Genomic DNA, 19,316 nt, shown 5'->3' with positions numbered 1-19,316 from the left:
GGTGGGAGCTGGGGTGCACCGGCTCAGGGCTCACCCGACAGCCCCGGGACGCGGGGCTGGGGAGCTCTATAATTTAGGGGATATTTGTGTGCCTTTGTCGTTCCCACTCATGCTCCTTTCTTCTCCTCTGCACAGGAGAGGGCGAGGTAGGCGGCTCGCCCTCTCCTGTGCGAAGGGGTGCAAGGAGCAGCATGGTCCCTCGCTGAGCTCTCGCACAGAGCCTCCTTTAACCTCCAATGCCTTATTGCTGGCTAAATCCTCCTCCTCCTCCTCCTCTTCCTTTTCTTCCGCAGCTTTCCTGGGAGGCACTGAGCCCCTTCCATGAGCATCTTCTTCAGCCTGGGTCCCTCTGGGGAGCAGCAGGGCTGGAAGCCACAGTGCCTCTGCTCAGGATGGGGGATGCAATGGGTTCACTCCTGGAGCTGCTCTTTGCCTTCCCGCGGGGCTTCCCCCCGCCCACGGCCCCAGCCAGCTCTGCCCTCCTACTCCTTCCCAAGTGCCTGCATCGTTTTCCAAGATCTGCAGTATTTTTGTAACTTTTCCATTTCTATGGTATTGAGCCTGCAGCTTTCAAAGTTCATTTATTACCCCCCCAGCTCGTGTGCTGCCAACTAACACCCAGCTCTCGTCGGGGTCCTGCAGCCCAGCATCCCACCCCTCCTTGGCTCCGGGACCCCCATCACTCCCCCTTTGCACTCGCTGAGGCTTCTCTCACTATTTTGATACTTTAATCATCCCATATTAAACATTGGAGGAACCCAGCTCCCCCCAAGGCTCCGGGGTGGGGTGGGGGATGCTGATGTCTCCTCGGAAAGACGCATTCATCAATTAAATGATTTTCCTGCTTTCTTGCTGCCTGGGTATCAGCGGAGAGAAAGGGAGGGCTGGTGGGCAGGGGGGCCACGGGCGCCTGCCCTCCCTGCAGAGGAGGGGGGAGTGTAGCACGGGTGCTTATACAGCACGGAAAATATTTGAGGCATGTCCAGCCCCAGGCACCCGGCGGTCCGGACCCCCGCTGCCAGCCATGTGCCGGCCCTCGCAGGTGCTGCCGGGGGGCCGCCGCCGCGGGAGGGGGCACTGTGGATTTTATTGCTGGGGTATTTGGGCTTGGGGGGGTGGCTAGCCAGGCTCCTGGCGCCATTCCTGCTGCCAGCCAAAAACATCCATGGGTAGGGTGCTACAGGGGTGCAGGTGGGGGACCCCCTGGTCACTGGCGGCCCACTGGTGGGGAAGCGGCAGTGCCTGGTGTGCTGTGGGTCAGGGAATGTGGCCGGAGCTCTCCCGGCTGCCGACGCTGAGCTCACGCCCCGAAATAGCCCCCCGGGGCCGACCTGCACGGCAGCAGCTGCCCCGAGCGCGTCCCACCTGTTCCCACCCCGTCACTCAGCGGGGGTTCGGGGGGCCCGAGCCGTGGCGGGGCGGGCAGGGATGCTGCGGGGTGGAGCGGGGACGCGGGCGGGCTGGCACGTGTCCCCTGCCTCCGGGACCAATATCATGAGCGGTGAGGGCAGCATCCCGCAGCATCATGGCCGGTGACCCCTGTCCCCTTGCGGGCACGTCCCCGGGGGTGTGGAGGGGCTGTTGCCCCTGGGACACTCACCCCTGGCTGGGCTCCAGGGTGGATTTGTGACTCTTGCAGGCATCCCAGTCCTCTCAGCTGTCCCCTGACAATCTGCACTGGCCTGACCTGGCTCCAGGCTCTCACCCAGGTACCAGCCGGGCACAGGGTCCCTCTGAGCAAGGACAGTAAGCGGGCACAGTGCGGCAGCAGCCCTGGCCTTATCCTGGCATCCCAGGGCCAAGGGAGATCCGGCACCCCCAGTACAGGGTTGCAAACGCACCCCCCGCCACGTCCTCCGGGCTGGGGTGCAGGTGAGGGGAGGTGGCACAGACACCAGGAGAGGGACACGGGACTGGGACCGCCCTGAATCTCCTCTACTGGAGGCAGGGGTTATTTTGGCACGGAGGTTTGAGTAAGCACACGCCGGGGCTTGGACCACAGATGCCACAGTCACGAGGTGCCAGCACCTCTGTGGGGACCCAAATCCAGCCAAGTCGTGGGCAAGCAGCGAAGCCACAGCCTCACTTCTCGGGGAGCCCAGGGACGGGGCGACAGGCTGCAGCATAGGTTGCACTTGGGAAGTTCCCATTGACCAGCAGGACAAGCCTTTCCCTGGGAAGGCGGTTGGACCCTGGAGCAGGGCACAGGGCAGGGTTCCCATCCTCGGAGACCTTAGCCCAGGACGGGGCTGGGCACAGGGCAGCAATGGGAGGGATGCGCACCCACATTCCTCTGCACCCCCTTGTCCCAGAGGTCACCCCAGAGGACGGCCTTGAGGGCAGACTCGGGGGCCTGGGCACCTGGGTGGCCCCAACTGGTTGGACACAGCCGTGACACCTGGAGCAAAGGGGAGTGGGCAGCAAGGGAAAACTGCACGTGTTTGGGGGAACATCTGAGGTCTGAAGCCCTGCCTGGCTCCAGGGCAGCTGCCTGGCTACTTGCACCATGCCCATCATCATTTTTCCCTCATGCGCTGAGCCCCATGAAGTTGCTCTGGGCTGAAGCATCTCGCAGAAAACCATCCATCCTCGCCCGGGAATGACATGAGACGGATCTTCCCCCTCCCCTCAGAAGCTGCGTGCTGGCAGTTACTGACTCTCCTGTCCAAATATGTGCCTAATTCGTCAGTATTAATAGCCACTCTCCAGAGTCCAGCAGCGGCTCTTCTGCTGCTTTCCCCTTGGCGCCAGCAGCCCCTCGGTCCTCGGCTGCTCCCGTCCCTCCTACACCCCCTGCAACCCGGGGCTGGGGGCTCCTAGAAAGCCACTTTCTCCAGCTCTTAAAAGCTTTTTACTTCTCTCAGCTTGGAGCACCGGTGCCAAAAAGTTGCAGCAGGCAAGGGCTGGATGCGGCCCCAGGGCGATGGGCTGGGGGAGCCTGCACACCCCTCCTGTCCCCGTCCCATCCCAGCCTCCCCATGTGCCGCATGGCTCCCGCAGCCCCTCTGCCGGCTTTTCCAGCCCCCCCGGCCCAGAGCCCACCCTGCAGCTGGGAATGCGCCAGAAGCATTTACGAGCGTTATTAAAGCACGGGTTATTTTTGGAGGAGCCAGGATCTGAAGGGTTTGCATTTTTTTGCCTGTGGAATACAGTTTATTTAGAACAGAAAGATGGAGGGGGCAGTGGGCTGCCCGCGCACCCCGTGTCGCCCTGAAATGCCACCCCATGGGCTGTGCGTGTGCTCAGTGTCCCTGTGGGTGCTGGGGACAGTGGCACCAGGGTGCAAGGCAGCAGGGAGGTGGGTGCCAGGGACCCTGCACGGAGTTGGGGCCCTCCTGCCCCACAGAAGCTGGATGGGGAGGTCAGGGGCTCAGTTCGCTTCTCTCCCAGGGGATTTTCCCCATGTGGGCAGTGCCAGCCCACGGTTTCCCCAACGGCAGTCACAGCCCATGGGTGTCCCTGAGTGCAATCACAGCCTGTGGGTGTCTCTGCAGTGCCAGCCTGTGATGTCCCCAGTTGCAATCACAGCTTATGGGTGTCCCCAGCTGCAATCACAGCCCGTGGGCATCCCTGAGCTCAATCACAGCCTGAGAGTGTCCCCAAGATTTCAGTGCCAGCCCATGGGTGTCCCCAAGTGCTGTGCCAGCCCCTGAGGTGCCCCCAAGCCAGTGCCAGCAAGCAGGGTCCCTCAGGCCCCAGAGTGCAGTGACAGCGCATAGGCTGTGCCCAGGGCAGTGCCAGCCGTGTGATGTCCTCTAGTGCGGGGACAGGTCTGGCCGGAGCAGAGGCAGGTCTCAGGCCCTGGGGCTGGACGGCTGGCGGTGTCCCTGGGGCACAATAAGAGCGTGCTGCCAGCACAGTCCCCAGGCACAGGGCCAAACACGGCGTGTTCCCCACTGTGGTGAGAGGCCACAGGGTGTCCCCCCAGCCTCGTGCCACTGGGGAAGTGCCACCAGAAATGCCCCTACTGCAGCGCTCCAGGGTGTCCCTAGCACAGTGCCACTGGGGTGTCCCTAGTACAGTGCTCCAGGGTGTCCCTCGCCCAGTGCCACCAGGGTGTCCCTAATGCAGTGCCCTGAGGTGTCCATAGCACAGTGCCCCCGGAGTCCCCCTAGTACATTGGCCTGGGGTGTACCTTGCTCACTGCCACCAGGGTGTCCCTAATTCAGTGCCCTGGGGTACCCCTAGCACAGCACCACTGGGGGTGTCCCTCACCCAGTGCCACCAGGATATCCCTAATGCAGTGCCACCAGGATGTCCCTCTCACAATGCCACTGGGGTACCCCTAGTGCTGCGTCCCGGGGTGTCCCTCGCCCAATGCCACTGGGGTACCCCTAGTGCCACATCCCGGGGTGTCCCTCGCCCGGTGCCACCGGGGTACGCCTGGTGCCGTGTCCCGGGGTGTCCCTCACCCAGTGCCACCGGGGTACCCCTAGTGCAGTGTCCCGGGGTGTCCCTCACCCGGTGCCACCGGGGCACCCCTAGTGCCGCGTCCCGGGGTGTCCCTCACCCAGTGCCACCGGGGCACCCCTAGTGCCGCGTCCCGGGGTGTCCCTCACCCAGTGCCACCGGGGCACCCCTAGTGCCGCGTCCCAGGGCGTCCCTCACCCAGTGCCTCCGGGTACCCCTAGTGCAGTGTCCTGGGGTGTCCCTCGCCCAATGCCACCAGGGCACCCCTAGTGCCGCGTCCCGGGGCGTCCCTCACCCGGTGCCTCCGGGTACCCCTAGAGCATTGCCGCGGGGTGCCCCTCACCCAGTGCCACCGGGGTACCCCTAGTGCCGCGTCCCGGGGTGACCCTCACCCGGTGCCCCCGGGTGCCCCCAGCGCAGCGCTCCCGAGCGCCCCTCTCGCACTGCCCCTAGCGCAGGGTCCCGGGTCTCCCTCGCCCGGTGCCCCCGGGGGTGCCCGGCGCCGGGGCTGCGGCGGTGCCCGCCGGGGGTGCCGCCCCCCCGCCCCGTCCCGTCCCGCTGGGTGCAGCGGCCGGTGTCGAGCCTGTCCCTAAAAGGTGCTGGCGGGCGGCGGGGGAGGTACCGGGGCGGCCCCCGCCCGGCGCGGCCCCTCCCCGGCTCTTAGGCGGTGCGGCGGGGCGGGGGGCTCAGTGCCGGTGCTCCCGCCGCCCCCGGTGCTCCCGCCGCCCCCGGTGCTCCGCGCCTCGCCGCCGCCGCCGCCGCCCCGCGCCCCGCCGCCGCCCCACCGCCACCATGGAGGCCATCAAGAAGAAGATGCAGATGCTGAAACTGGACAAGGAGAACGCCATTGACCGCGCCGAGCAGGCGGAGGCTGACAAGAAGCAGGCGGAGGACCGCTGCAAGCAGGTGGGTGTCCCATGGACCCCCCCGGCGTTGCCCGAGGACCCCTGCCTTAAGGGTCTCGAGCCCCGGGGACCCCGTCCCGCTGGGTGTCCAGCCCAGAGGCCCTCTGCTCTAGGGGTGTCCAGCCCCGGAGACCCCATCTCGCTGGGTGTCCAGCCTGGGGATCCTCTGCCCTAGGGGTGCCCAGCCTTGAGGACCTCCCCACACTGGGTGTCCAGCCTGTGGACCCCTGTCCTAGGGGTGTCCTGCCCTGGGGAACTTGTCCCGCTGGGCGTCCAGGTTGTGGATCCCAGCTCTAGGGATGCCCAGCCCTTGAGACCTCACCCCACTGGGTCCCTACCCCCAGGGACCTCACCCCACTGGGTGCCTGTAAGTGGGGACTTCACCCTGCTGCGTGCCCACCCCTGGGGACCTCACCCCGCTGGGTGCCTCTCCCCAGGGATCAGCATGCCAGCGTGTTACCCCTGACCACTCGCGTTGGTCCCCTCAAACATGCCTTATCTTGGCGGGACACCCCAGTGCCACCTCCCTGTTCCTCTGCCAGGGAGGCCCTTGGGGACAGCCTACTCCCACCCTAGCCACACGGAGATGGGGACCTTCTCGGTGCCTCCCGGCGCTGTGTCCCCAGGTCAGGACCTCTCCAGTCCCCTACACAGGGAGGGAGCCCACAGTCCCCTTACCCTCGCTGGGCTCAGGGATGCTGGGGGCTGCTCTGGCCCTGGGGACCAAGGGCTCCCCAAGGACGTGTGGCCCCAGAGTTGACAGAGGGAGTGTGTCCGTGTTCTCCTGCTGTGCCCACAGCCTGGGTGTACCCAGGAGGAGGATGGCCATTCCCCCCTAGCCTTGTGGGCACCGCCATCCCCCCTGACCTGTGCCCTCTGTCCCTTCCCCAGCTGGAGGAGGAACAGCAGGGCCTGCAGAAGAAGCTGAAGGGCACGGAGGATGAGGTGGAGAAGTACTCCGAGTCCGTCAAGGAGGCCCAGGAGAAGCTGGAGCAGGCGGAGAAGAAAGCTACAGACGTACGTAGGCGCGCCAGCAACTCCTTGCCTGCGCAGGCACTGGACCTCGGGGGGGTGAAGGAAGAGGGGGGCCTTATATGGAAAGCGTCCGTGGGGAAGACTGTCAGGATCCCATTCCTGCGACGTTGACACTGAACCAGGATGAGATGCAGGGCAGGGACTGGATGGATCCTGCTCAGGGTGCAGGGGCCAGGCCAGCTGTGGTGGGCACTGCTCGGGCAGCCTGTCCTGCCTGGAGCTTTGTGGGCAGCCACTTGCCTGGCTCCCCAAAGCTAACGGGGATGAGTGTCCCGAGCTGTGTTGCCAGTCCCCAGGCATGTGCCTCTGCAATGCTTGCAGGAAAAACTCTGTGGCACTTGCTAAACTGTGGCAGGAAAGCGAAAAAGAGTAGAGAAATAGAAAAAGCTCTTGCCCGGGGCCAGAGTGCTGGATGCAAGGAAGGATGCTCGGGGTGTGTGTGGGGGACTTGGTCATTTTGGGGTCCAGCGTGCCACCCTGTACCCTAGGAAGGGCAAGGCCAGGAAGAGTTTTATTTAGTGCTGTGACTGATGTTTCTCCAGGGAAATGGATCCCGCCGGGGAGATGTTAGGAAGGTGTTGAAATTGGCTTGTGCCCGGCCAGGATGAAGGGTGGAACAGCTGTGTGTGGCCACAGAGCCGCTCAGCAATGGGGTATAACGACCTGCGGTGCCACACAGGGTATTTGACACCCTATAAATAAATCCTCCTTTCGATAGCCAGTCCTTCTTTGATGAAAACCAACCCTGGAAACTGGAGGAGAAGCTAAAGGGGAGCCGGCTGGAGCACGGCCAGCAGGGCACAGCCAGGCTTTTTAAGATTGAGAACAAAAAATTCAATCCCAGCTGGTTTATGGAGCTAAATGGGGGAGATGCGTCAAATCTCCAAGGAGGCCGCCAAGGACAGGGGCGAGCAGACAAGGACAAGCAGTGGCAACACAAGTCCCTGGGGCAGCCCGGAGCCCCGGGCAGCGGCAGGGGGCTCCCCAGCATTGTTTGCTGACCCTACAGACCTGCCCCGGTTTAGTTAGATACTAAACCAAGTAGTTAAAACATTGACAGTCCTCTGGAAGGGCACGTTTATCCTGGCTTGAGGCAGGCACGTTGAGCTGGATGGGGTGGCTGCCACGCGTAGCGGGGTCCGTACTGGTCTGACTGGATCCATGCCGGTGCAGGACAGGGCAAACTCTGGGGTCTGGCTGAGCACGGATGGGACGTCCCCAGTGTGGGGCTCAGAGGAAGGGGCAAACGGTGGCACAGGGCAGATGCTGGCCATGAGTTGTGGAGTGGTTTGCTGCTGGCAGTGGTCTGTGAGGCGCCGTCCTGGGCAGGGAGGGTGCGTGTCCCCGCTCTCTGTCCACAGCAGCTTGGCCAATATGCAGGCTTCAGCACGGAAGAGTCCTGTCCCAGCAGATACGGGTGGACGGGAGCCACCAGCCCCTCCAGGGAAGGGCTGGAGGGGGAGGCATGGTGAAGGAGCAGCGTCAGGGAGGGCCGGCTGGCTGCAGTGGGTGCTGCGAGCAGGGCTCGGAGCCCATCACAAGCACCGCCACCCCGGGTCCGTGCCGAAGCCTGGACAGGCTGCGCCGCGCGCGGGGCTCTGGGAATCACCAGGTCCCCACGCCAGAGACCTGAACGTGCTGACAATGCTAAGTGCCAGGGCTGGTGTCACCTCCTCTCGGGGCGAGGTGCAGCGCAGCTCCCAGCTCCGGAGAAGGAAGCGCAGGGTAGACCCCCGGAGCCCACCCCGGGGCCTCCCGTGCCCCCCTTGGCGGCCAGGAGAGCGCGTGCCTGCGAGCACGGAGCGTTCCTTGGCAAGGTCAGGGCCCGTCACAGCGATCCAGGCAGGCTCCTGCTCCCGGCAAAAATGTCAACAAATGCCTTAAAAGAATAAACCTCCCCCTGCTCTGGCACTGCCCTGCCTCCGGCACTGGGTGGCAGTGCATGAAGCCCTCCGGCACTGCACTGAGGGGTGCAAAGTGACCCCCTGGGCACTTGGAGGGGAGTCAGATGGTGGCACAGACCGGGGAGCACCTGATCCTTGATCAGCAGCTCCACGGTGCTGGCGGCCCCTTCCCAGCAGCTCTGCGAGGCCACCGTGGCCCCACCACCACTTGTCCCCAGAAGGGACAGCCCTCAGCGCCCAGGGCTGGATGCAGGCAGGGGATGCTGGGCACGGTGCAGCCGGGACAGCGAGTTTCACCAGAGCAGCCCCCTCCAGCCCCCCGCGTCCCCAGCCGGTGGCCTGTCCCCAGCCACCCCAGCAGGGCCTAGGGAAACTCCGCCGTTCCCAGGCCATGATCCCGAAAGCTTCAACCAAGTTCCCGCCCCGGTTGCTCTCCCCTGCCGAGACTTTGCTCTTATTTGGCGATTCCCCGAGCCGGTGGGAGGGAACGGGACTCTGCTGGGAAGTGACTGCATCCCTGGGTGGGGCCAGAACAGGAGGCACCCAGTCTGGCCACCGCGGCACTGGGGTGGCTGTCACCCCAACCTGCCCCCCAACCTGCCCCCCGCCTGCCTGCAGCCAGCTCGCCCCTGCCCCATTGCTGGCGGGGACCCCCGGTTCAGCTCCAGGCCCCATGCGCCGGCTTGGGAGCACTCTTGGCACCCAGGCGTCGGGCTGGGAGTGGGGCAGTGCCGACCAGGACTGAGGCCAAGCCCGAGGCCATGTGCTCCCAAGGGACCCTCAGCGCCTCCTCTTCCGCTGCCACTTGGCAGGAGGACGCGGGGCTGCAGGGCTCTGCCGGCAGCATGGCCGGGTCCCCCCCAGGACCCCTGGCCCCAGAGCCAAAGGCAGCCAGTGGGGTCAGCCTGGGAATTGGCGTCCCTGGAGACAGGCGCAAAGTGCAGCCAGGGCTGCCCGGGAGCTGTCAGAGCTCCTTAAGGGCGGATTGAATGCCACCTGCGCCGGCCCCTCCTGATGGATCAGGGCGTGTGTCCCAGCTGGGATGCAGGGCCGGGAGCTGGGGACTGGCCTCCCCCACAGGGCAGAGCCCCCAAGGCAGCTGGGGGGTGCAGCGGTCTCCGTGGGCCCCACGGGTCTCTGTGGGGCTGCCAGCCAGGTCCTCACTTGGGGGAGCAGATGCCAAGGGGCTGAGGGGGATGGCTGCTGGGGACCTGGCTGTGCCCCGGGGCTCCAGCCCCAGGCACCTGGGAGGGTGCCCAGGAGCGGGCTCTGCCCCGTCTGCCCCATGCCTCTCATTGACTTACCTATGGCCCCTACAGGGCAAAAATCCATGACCCCCCTCAGCTCTGCGGCAGGGGGTGTGGGGGGCAGAGTGTGGGGAGCACCCTTGGGTACACTGCTCCTGCGCCCACGGGAGCTCACAGGGGCCAGGCTCTGGCACTCCCAGATTCCCTGGGCCCTTTTTTTTCCCGGGGAAATGGACTCCCTGGGCTCCTCTCCATCGCTCTGGGGGATTTCAGTGAGACTGTGCACCCCCGCCCGGGGGGGCACCATGCACCCTGCCCAGGGTGGGGCTGTCCTCCATGTCCTGGGGGGCACTGTGTGCCCTGTCTGGGGGTGCCATGTGCCGTGCCGATGGGGACTGTGCACCCCTGCTCGGGGTGGGGGGACAGCATGCCCTGCCCAGAAGCAACTGCGCGTCTTGCTTGGGGGGGGGGGCTAGGAACAGTGACCCCTGCCTGGGGAGGACCGTGAGTCCTGCCCAGGGGGAGACCCTGTGTCCTGTCGGGGGGGGACGGACACGGACACGGACACTGTGCGCCCCTCCTGATGTGGGGACTGTCCCCTGCCGGGGGTGGGCACCGTGCACCCGGCCCGGGGGAGCGGCGGCCCAGGTCGGCGGGTGGCAGCAGGAGGAGGAGGAGGAGGAGCAGGAAGGGATGGAGGCAGGGCGGGCGGCGGGAGCGGCCGCTGCCTGAGCGCTTCCTGCTCCAGCCGGGCGGATCCCATAAAGGGCTCGGCGGAGCGGCCTCCCCGCCGGTAGCCCCCCGCCATGGCCGGCATCAGCTCCATCGACGCCGTCAAGAAGAAGATCCAGAGCCTGCAGCAGGTGGCCGACGAGGCGGAGGAGCGCGCCGAGCACCTGCAGCGGGAGGCCGATGCCGAGCGGCAGGCCCGGGAGCGGGTAAGGGCCGCCGGAGGACGGGGACGGGGGGGGGGGAGCAGGGTGCGGCGGGGGCAGGGCGATGCTCCCCGGGATGCCCGACCGGCTCCGACCCCGCCGCCGGCGTCCCTCCCCGCCGCCGGCATCCTTCCTTCCCCGCGGGCTGGCCCCGGTCCCCCCCGCAGCCCTCCGCCCCGGTAAGCCGGGCTGGCTGCCCCCGGGGGCGGGGGGCCGGCAGGTCCGGGGGGCCGGAGGGTGCTGCCGTCCGGGTGCGACGGCAGCTGGCGAGAGACCCCGGGGCAGGGGGCTTCGGGCAGCGTCCCTGCCCCCGGGCTGCCTCCTCCAGCTGCCTTCTCCATGGGTCTTGCGAAGGATGCTCGGTGCGGCGGGGCTCCCCTGGGTTTCCCCGGCTGGCAGGGCAGCGGCGAGCTCTGCCTCGGCTCTGCTTGGGGTCTGGGCAGATCCTGGGAAAGGATCCCCTCCCTCGGAGACCGGCGGTGTGCACAGCTAAAAAGTCCCACGCCCAGGCTCTTGTCTGGCTTCCAGCGGGCTCTGTGGTCCAGGCCGCAGCAGTTGCAGAGCCCTCAGCTCTCCAGCGTGTCGCTTCGTGGGGATGAGCCACCCCTTCGCGTTGCCACAGGCCAAAATTTCCACTCTGGCAGCGGGACGGCATTTCCAAGCTGCAGCTTGTTCCTGGTTTGGCTTTTGCATTGTTGTTGGGGCTGGGGTTTTTTTCTTTCTTTTTCCTATGCCCACTCCTTTAACATCCTCACCATATCAGGAGCGGCAGAGCTGGGTGCGGTACCCGGGTTGTTGTCACTCGGGCGGTGTGTGGAGGAAATGGCCCCTTCCTGCAGCCGCAGATCGGGTTCCCCGGTCACTTGGCACTGCTGGAGAGCTCATGTTCCCAAGTGTCCATCCGGGAAGCTCTGACCCACTTTGGGGGTGATTCCCTGGGAAAAAAGCTCCCACTGGGGTGAGGCAGATGCCGCAGGCAGAGCATCACCCCGTGGGGGCCAGCCCCAGGTCCCTGTTGAGTGGTATGGCTGGGGATGAGCTCTCGGTGAGCCCAGAAAAAAAGGGTGTTCACAGTTCAGAGGCATCTGTTGTGCCAGCCGTGGGGCCAGCCACCCTCCCGGCATGCTGCTGGGCTGCCCTGCTTGGAGAGGTGCTGGTTGTGCCCGTCCCCACCCTGCCGGTTCGCCACGGAGGACCGTGAGTGCTCAGCAGGGCCACGCAGGGTGACAGCCCCTCGCTGCTCCCACAGTCCCCCTGCCTGGCCAATGTCCCCCAGGGTATTCCCGGTGCTGGAGCCGAGCTGGCTGGGCGCTGCAGCCAGCCAGGCCTGCTCCAGCCTGTGAATAAGCAGGAGACATTACCCCCTGGGCTGGTGCATGCCTGCCTGTGTCTTGGTGCACGGGGCTTGCTCCCCGCGGTGAGATCTCATCGCCACCCATCCCTTTGCACCCGGGGTTTGTCCTCCCCGTAGCCCCCCCGGCGGAGAGTGGGACCAGGAGCTGCTGAGGCAGCGTTTCCCGGCGGTTGCGATGGAGCAGGAGGCCTTTACCAAATGGAAAGAGCGCAAGGCCAGGCGTCAAGGGGCTGGCGAGGGGCCAGGGCCACTGCTCCCAGCCGGCCCCAGCTCCCGGCCCCGTGCACGGGGAGCCTGGGAAAGCAGGGGGCCCTGGTCCCGCGGGCCCCGGCGGCTGCAGCTTGGCCAGGCACCATCTTGCTGAGGGCGACTCGCTCCATTGCCCCTGGCGCTGCACTGTACATCATCCGTGGGGGGACTCGTGCTCAGCTCCGTCGCGCAGGGCCGGGGGGGTTCCCGCAGGAGAGGCTCCCGACTTGCTCCGCCGCCTCCGTAAACAGGAAATCCACAAGCAGCTCCGATCTCCTTTTCGGGAGTGAAGCTGCACAGGGCATTCCTCCCCCTTTACTCACTGTTCTGCAAACCCCAAATACCATCCCTGTGACAGCATGGCTGCTCCGGCCACCCTACCCCGGCAAACACACCTCGTTCCTCTCCAGGGCTGGAGCTGGAGGTGCGAGGATGCGGTGGAGGGGCTGCATGTGCTGGGCTCTGGTTGTGTGGCCAGGAGGAGCCAGCATCAAAGAGGGTGCTAGGAATGGAGAAAACCCCGTTGTCCCTATAGAAAGGCGAGGGGATGCGTGGCTGGGCATCCCATTCCAGTGGGCGCTGCCTTGTTGCACGGTGCCAAGGGGTGGTCTGGACAGCGAATGCGGAAGTAACCATTGAAAATGGTTTACATATATATAAAAAAATACATGAGACATGGGGTGACCAAGGGGTTTCTGCTCCCCCAGGCTGAGGCTGAAGTGGCTTCTCTGAACCGCCGTATCCAGCTGGTGGAGGAGGAGCTGGACCGAGCCCAGGAGCGCCTGGCCACCGCCCTGCAGAAGCTGGAGGAGGCTGAGAAGGCGGCTGATGAGAGCGAGAGGTGTGATGGGAAGGGACAGCAGGGGTGGCATCGGGTCACCGTTGATTGCAGGCAGCCCCCTTGGTTTCACAGTGGGGTCCCCCTGAAGTGACCGTATGAAGTTTGCGTTGGTTTTCACCCCGAAGGGAGAGAGCAAAGCCACAATGCAGAGAAGTCCCCCAGATACAGACATTCTTAAAAAGGCTTTGAAATTTCCAGGGCACCCATAAAATCCTGAAAAATTTGATCTGCTGTTATACAAATACCAGGCTGTAACCAAAGCCAGAGGGTGCTTGGAGCTTGTTTTCTGCCCCAGAGTACCCTGCTACGCTCAAGGGCTGAACAACAGCCCAGGAGGGGACATCTGTGCCTGGGAACCAAAGTCAGCTTTTGGGAACGAACCAGCCTAATTCAAAAAAACAGTCCTGCAAAGTGTGTTGCCCCATCCTTGCGGCAAGCAGGTTTCCCAGGCAGGAGCCATGCAGGCAAGGGCGCTCAGGTTGTACGGGAGTGCCCAGACATGTTACGGCATTCCTAACAGTTGCATGAGCTCTCCTCTCCATTGGCAAAGACCAGTTTGAGCAACAGCATCTGAGCAAGACGAGAAGAGTCTCCAGGAGTCCCTGTTCGCGGGGGTTCGGTGACCCCCTGTGCGTAAGCGTCACTCCTGAATGGGAAAAGGCTTTGCCATGGGATGTTTTTTAGTATTTTGTAAAGGTTGCTGGCCTGTCAGGCTGCTTTTGTGAAGGTTGTGGCTGTCTCCTCCTGGGCTGCACACATTCTCCCCCCCAAAATGATGGGTTCAGGACCTGCCTGGTTGAGAGGCACCATAGCCACATCTCCTCACTCTGGAATATGGTCCTGGGGCCAGCTCCGCTGCTTTAATTGTGTGCAGGAGCATCCTTGGGGTACCACTGGTGTGACTTTACTGCATGGGGTGACCAGCGAGTCCCAGCATCCCTGGACAATGTCCCATGTCTCTGGGGGTGGCGGATGGGTACAGCGAGCAGGCAGGAGGTGCAGGTGCCACCTCAACCCACGGCAGTAATATTTTCTGGCTTGGGCTTTCCTCAGAGGCATGAAGGTCATCGAAAACAGGGCCATGAAGGATGAGGAGAAGATGGAGCTCCAGGAAATGCAGCTGAAGGAGGCGAAGCACATAGCGGAGGAGGCTGACCGCAAATACGAGGAGGTGCGTGCCCACACCCACATGTCCCCTTCCCCCAGTCCTGAACCTCCGGCAGCACCCGGGGCCGCCTCCTCACAGCGCTGTGCCTCCAGCCGGGGCAAGCTCAGGGCCGACATGTGCCTCTTGCTGCCATCAACAGGTCGCCCGCAAGCTGGTCGTCCTTGAGGGAGAACTGGAGCGCTCGGAGGAGAGGGCAGAGGTGGCGGAGAGGTGAGCGGGGCTCCCAGTGGGCAGCATGCAGGGGTCCCACACAGCCCTTGCCCCAAGGGGCTGCCATGGGGACGGGGATGTCCCTCCTAGGGAACGGCAGGGTCTGCCATTGGGATGGTCCCTGGGCTCGCAGGCTGGGGGCAGGGGGATGCCGGCCTGCTGGCAGCACATACTTGACCCTGTTCTCTGCTGTCCCCCCGGGGTGCCCCTCATCCACCCTAGCCGAGTGAGACAGTTGGAAGAAGAGCTGCGGACCATGGACCAGACCCTCAAATCCCTCATTGCCTCAGAGGAAGAGGTACTGGGGCAGGGGCACGGGGCGACGCGCAGCAGTCCCCCTCTCTCTGTCGCTGTCTCTCAAACCGTGCGAGCCACCTCTCTCCTCTCTGCACCGCTGCCTCCACCACCGACCTGCCCTTGCCTCCCACACTCCGGCAGGTGCAGGCTGGGCGCGATCCTCCATCCCTCTGTGCCTGCTCTCCTTCTCGGCAGGGCTGGCAGGAGCCCGGCCGGCGGTGATGCACAGGGTGTCCGTGTGAGGAGGCACGAGGAACGGAGGAACAGATGCGTCCCAGCAGCTCCCACTTGCAGCGGCTCTGCTCCTTCTCCACCTGCGCTGAATTTTCTCCTCTCTCAACTTGTTCTCTCTCTTTCTTTCCTCCTTCCCTGCGCCTGCTCTTTCTGCTCCCCCCCTCACTTCTCCACCTGCCCTTCGGCCCTGCTTCCCCTCCTGGCGGCCCCTGCTTGGGATATAGTAAATGTGGTGACCTAGAGGAGGAGCTGAAAATTGTCACCAACAACTTGAAGTCCCTGGAGGCCCAGGCTGACAAGGTAGGACCCGGCGGGGCTGCTGGGGCTGGGCAGAGTGCATGGGGTCTGGGGGTGCTGGGGTCTCCTGCTGGGGTGAAGAATGGCTGGAGGCGTCCCATGGGGCTCACAGGCGCCCATCTGTCTCTGCAGTATTCCACCAAGGAGGACAAGTATGAGGAGGAAATCAAGCTTCTAGGGGAAAAACTAAAGGAGGTAAGGGGTGCGGGGCCAGCACTGCATCGGTGCAGGCATGGGTTTGCCGTCCTGTGTGGGTTTTGACCCCATTATGCCCGTGTCCTCTCACCCTTCCCAAAACTGCAGCCATACAGCGTGGCAGGTGCCTGGGTTTGGGATGCTGCCGTGGAGGGCATTGGCCTGCTCTAGTTTAGGATGCGGGGGTCCACGAGGCCCTTGTCCCTTGCCTTTCCCAGGGGAGGGCTCGTGGGGGTGGTATGGGAGATGCAGACGGGGCAGATTTGGGGTGCGGTGCAGCTTGCACTGTCCCCGTCGTGCCCCACCGCTCACCCTCTCCCTCCCACGCTTCCGCAGGCTGAGACCCGAGCGGAGTTTGCAGAGAGGTCTGTGGCAAAGCTGGAGAAAACCATCGACGATCTAGAAGGTAAAATGTCCCCACCGGTCCTGTGTCCCTCTTTCCCAGGGAGCACTTGCCAGGACGTGCCCCTGGCAGGGCCGGACAGGGCTTGGCCGGGGTGAGGGGGTGGGCAGGGGTCCTGGGAGGGGGGAGGCTGGATGCTGTGGTGTCTGGTGTGGGAGCACAGAGCTGCTGGGGTCTGGGCTCTGCCCTCGGGTGGGAAATAGGGACACATCCACATCGCCTGTGCCCGCACGCTCCTGCCGCCCTCGGCCCCCGCTCACAGCCACTTTCTCTCTCTCTGCCGCCCGCTCCCCACCCTGCTCCACTGTCTGCCCCCCACCCGCCCCCCACCTGCAGACGAAGTGTATGCGCAGAAGATGAAGTACAAAGCCATCAGCGAGGAGCTGGACAATGCACTTAATGACATCACCTCCCTCTGAGCCCCCCACCGGGCACCAGCACTGCACCCCTTCCCCGCCTGCCTCTCCCCTTCCCAGCTCGGCCGCCTGCCTGCCCGGCCGTCCCACCGCTCTCCCTGCCCGCTCTGTCCTCCTCTGTCCTTCCTAGCCTGTGCCTGTCCGTCAGCTCCTTTGGGACAGGAGCCGGCCCGGGGTGTTCCCGCAATACCCCTTGTTGTAGGGAGACGAGGTGTAGGTGCTTAGGGGTGTTTGGCAGGGCAGGGGAGCAGCCCCTGGGACCCCCCACACTCTGGGCAGACAGTGCCCGTGAGGTTGCAGGCTTGTGCCCCAGCATTGCCTAGGGGCGAAGAGAGCTGTGCCCAGGAGCCCTTCTCTCCAGCAGCTCCCTCCTCAGCTCCCCAGCAGCACAAGCACTGGGGACCCCGCAGCTCCGGGGCTGGGGGGCAACCTGCCCCCCCACACCCCCACCAGCAAAGCCCCCCCGGTGCTGCTTGCTGGGCCCGGGGTGGGGAGGACACGCACAGGGGAAGCGTAACCTCCACCGCCAAAGCTCGGCCTGGGGGACGGAGGGTTGGGTCCGGCTGTGCAGGCAGCCCTTTCCCAGGCAGGCAGCCCCCAGACCCCCAGCTTCTCCCTCGCCTCTGCCTCCCTTCTGTCCTTTGCACATCGCTCTTCAGTTTGCATTTCATGACTTTTCTTTTATGTTCTGTCCCTCTGGGTTACTGAGTTGGTCTCAATAAAGCATTTTCTTTCCTTGGTTTCTCCTTTGTTTTCTTCATGGTGCTCTGTCCCTCATCTGCCTGTCTCACATGGGTGCTGGCAGCGGGGTGGTAGGAGGTGGTTGCAGGCAGCTCACAGCCGCGGGACCCTCGGGACAGCCGTGGCTGAGCCCCAAGCTGCTCCTGCGCTGCCAGGCTGAGCAGGACAGGGCCCTTTGTGCCTCGGCCTGGGGGACGACCCCCACCACCCCCCCAGCTCCCGTACACAGCTTTCCTCATCTTGTGCCATCTTCTCCATGACTCTTTGGGCCTGAAATAGCAGGGTTAGACCTGGTCCTGTCCATTCCCCATCCCTGCTCCCAGCTGTTGCCTGCAAGCAGCGGTCGCAGCCCTGGCATCTCTCCTGCATCACCTTTCCTTGATGAAGGGGCTGACCCTACCCTTCAGCAGTGATCCCTAAACGGGTCCCTGATCCTCCTCCTTCCTCAGCATCCTACCCTGCCCTACAAGCCAGTTCTCAAACTGATGGACCCACAGCCCTGTCCCTGCCCCAGGACTGGCTGCCTCCTCCTGCCAGCCCAGCTCATCCCCGCTGCTGCTGGGTAGCTGCAGGATTTCCAGTGAGGGCTTTGGGGAACACTCTCTTTCCACTAACTTGCCTTTCTCTCTCTCTCTTCCCTCTGCTGCGCTGATGTCTCCGTTTTCTCTAGAGCGCTCCCGGCAGGAGGCCGAGAAAAACCGCGTTCTCACTAACGAGCTGCGGGTCATCCTTACCGAACTTAACAACTGAGCTGCCCAGAGCTCCCGGCCCCAGCGCAGCCTCCCTGCCCCATTTCGGCCAGGCTGGCTCAGGGCTGGGAGCCCCTGCCTGCTCCCCACCGGGGCTAGGCGGGGTGTGGAGCCTTGGCTTATCCCCGCGGGGGTAACCGCCCTGCCTGGGGGGGACAGGGAGACCCTCTGGAGCTGATTAGTTTTTTGGGGGAGAGGAATGAAGGTTTTTGTGATGTCCTTGGATGCCCATGCGGTGATGGCTGTCCCCCGGCACCAGCCTGGCCCTGCCGGGGGGGGATGCAGTGGTTTGTATTGCTGCCTTCCTCCCCTTGTCCCAGGAGTTGGCAGCCAGCCTACTCCTCCTCACTCCGGTCACCCCAGACTGTGCAGGGAGGATCCCCTTGGAGTGGGGTCCCTGCAGGCTGCTGGGAGGGCTGGGATAGGAGCTGGGGACCCGGCAGCACCTGCTGCCCCAAACCTGGGGCAGGGGACAGGGAAGAGCCCAGCAGGGAGCACTGGGAGATGGGGCTGGGTGGGCAGAACTCTTGTCCCATTCCCATCTTTAGAGGGAAGGAGGATGCCATTTGGAAGTGAGCACCGGAGGAAGCTGCCTCGGCAGCAGGCTGCCTGGCAGAGCTTGTCCCTGCAGCCTCGTTAGCTCTGCTCCTTCTCTCTCTGCTGTCCTCTCTGCCCACCTTCCTGGGCTGCTGTCTCACTCCTCTTCTTCACGGAGCACCACTGGGCCAGGCAGCAGGCACTGGCTCTCCTCTTCCGCTGGGCAAGGGTTTGTGGATGTGCCCGCAGCTGGGCCGGTGGTGATGCCCCAGGGCAGGACGTGTGGGTGGCTGGATGGGGAATAAGTACCTGCGCCGTGGAGGGCCCGGCCATGGGCAACAGGGCACCATGGGAAGATGGAAATGCTGAAGAGCAAGGACCGCCTGCCCCTAGTGACCAGCCTGACTGGCCTGGCTGCCCCGGCAGGTCCTGGAGTGGCTGGGTTCATCCCTGCCGGTGCTGGGGCTGCTTGCGTGGACTCTGCTCTGCAGGGGATGCCCCACTCAGCTGGAGGCTGGCGCCGTACTGAAATGTCCGTCTGTGTGCGTGTGTCTGTGCTTGGTGTGGTGTGCGTGGGTCTGGCTGACCCTGGGTACACTTGGGCTGTGTCTGTGTGTGTGGCTGGGTGTCCCTTGTATTCACAGAGAGTCTGGCCAGTGCCAAAGAGGAGAACGTGGGCATCCACCAGGTTCTGGACCAGACCTTGTTGGAGCTGAACAACCTCTGAGCTGCCCTGGGGAGCCCCCGTCCCTCTTCCCTACCCCACACGTGCACCCCACTGGCATGCTCAGGATGTCATCAGCTGAACTGCATCTTGGCCAAATCCACACATTCATTGAGAAGGGAAGCCCTGTAGCCTTACACCGTGGCTCGGGGGCCTTATCTGTGCACAGCCTGACTGGCTCTGTCCTGTCTTCATGTCCAAATATTAAAGCAGTTTGACAAGACAGATGGGTGTGCTTGGTCCTTGTGGGTGGACGTGGATCTTGGGGGTGCGGTGGGGGCCTCCCTGCCCAGTTCGTGCAAGGAGGCTCTGCAGGGGCGTGGGTCCAGGGTGGGTATGGCCGGCGTAAGGATGTCCTCTGCGGCCATGGGGGGCTGGGAGCAATAACGCACATGGTTTGGGCTGCGTTCCCTCATCTCCATCGCTTCCTTGGGATGCATAGGAAACCTCCACGTCTCAAGCTCA

General features: G+C 64.2%; 1 protein-coding gene across 12 annotated transcripts; it reads left to right on the top strand.

Annotated features, from left to right (window-relative positions):
- Positions 1–5,159: 5,159 nt before the first annotated feature.
- Positions 5,160–19,074, top strand: LOC104009105 (tropomyosin 2). Of its 12 annotated transcripts, none has more exons than XM_087760319.1 (9): positions 5,160–5,316; positions 6,207–6,332; positions 12,747–12,880; positions 13,934–14,051; positions 14,188–14,258; positions 15,014–15,089; positions 15,219–15,281; positions 15,618–15,687; positions 17,512–18,614. In XM_087760319.1, exons 1-9 carry the CDS (start codon positions 5,203–5,205, stop codon positions 17,589–17,591), a joined length of 852 nt encoding a protein of 283 aa, XP_087616445.1. In that variant the 5' UTR covers positions 5,160–5,202; the 3' UTR covers positions 17,592–18,614. The 12 variants fall into 12 exon arrangements, with proteins under 12 accessions (XP_087616445.1, XP_087616443.1, XP_087616444.1 ...); XM_087760317.1 differs by lacking the exon at positions 17,512–18,614 and adding an exon at positions 16,021–16,840; XM_087760318.1 differs by lacking the exon at positions 17,512–18,614 and adding an exon at positions 18,772–19,074 and having other exon boundaries at positions 5,161–5,316.
- Positions 19,075–19,316: the final 242 nt, after the last annotated feature.

This window comes from Nipponia nippon, unplaced genomic scaffold (genome assembly GCF_047370975.1).
Source record: "Nipponia nippon isolate SJK-2023a ecotype South Korea unplaced genomic scaffold, ASM4737097v1 scaffold_22, whole genome shotgun sequence".
In the NCBI taxonomy this organism is placed as follows: Eukaryota; Metazoa; Chordata; class Aves; order Pelecaniformes; family Threskiornithidae; genus Nipponia; species Nipponia nippon.
Note: the sequence above shows the minus strand (reverse complement) of the source record. Positions and strands in the feature narration are given on the sequence as shown.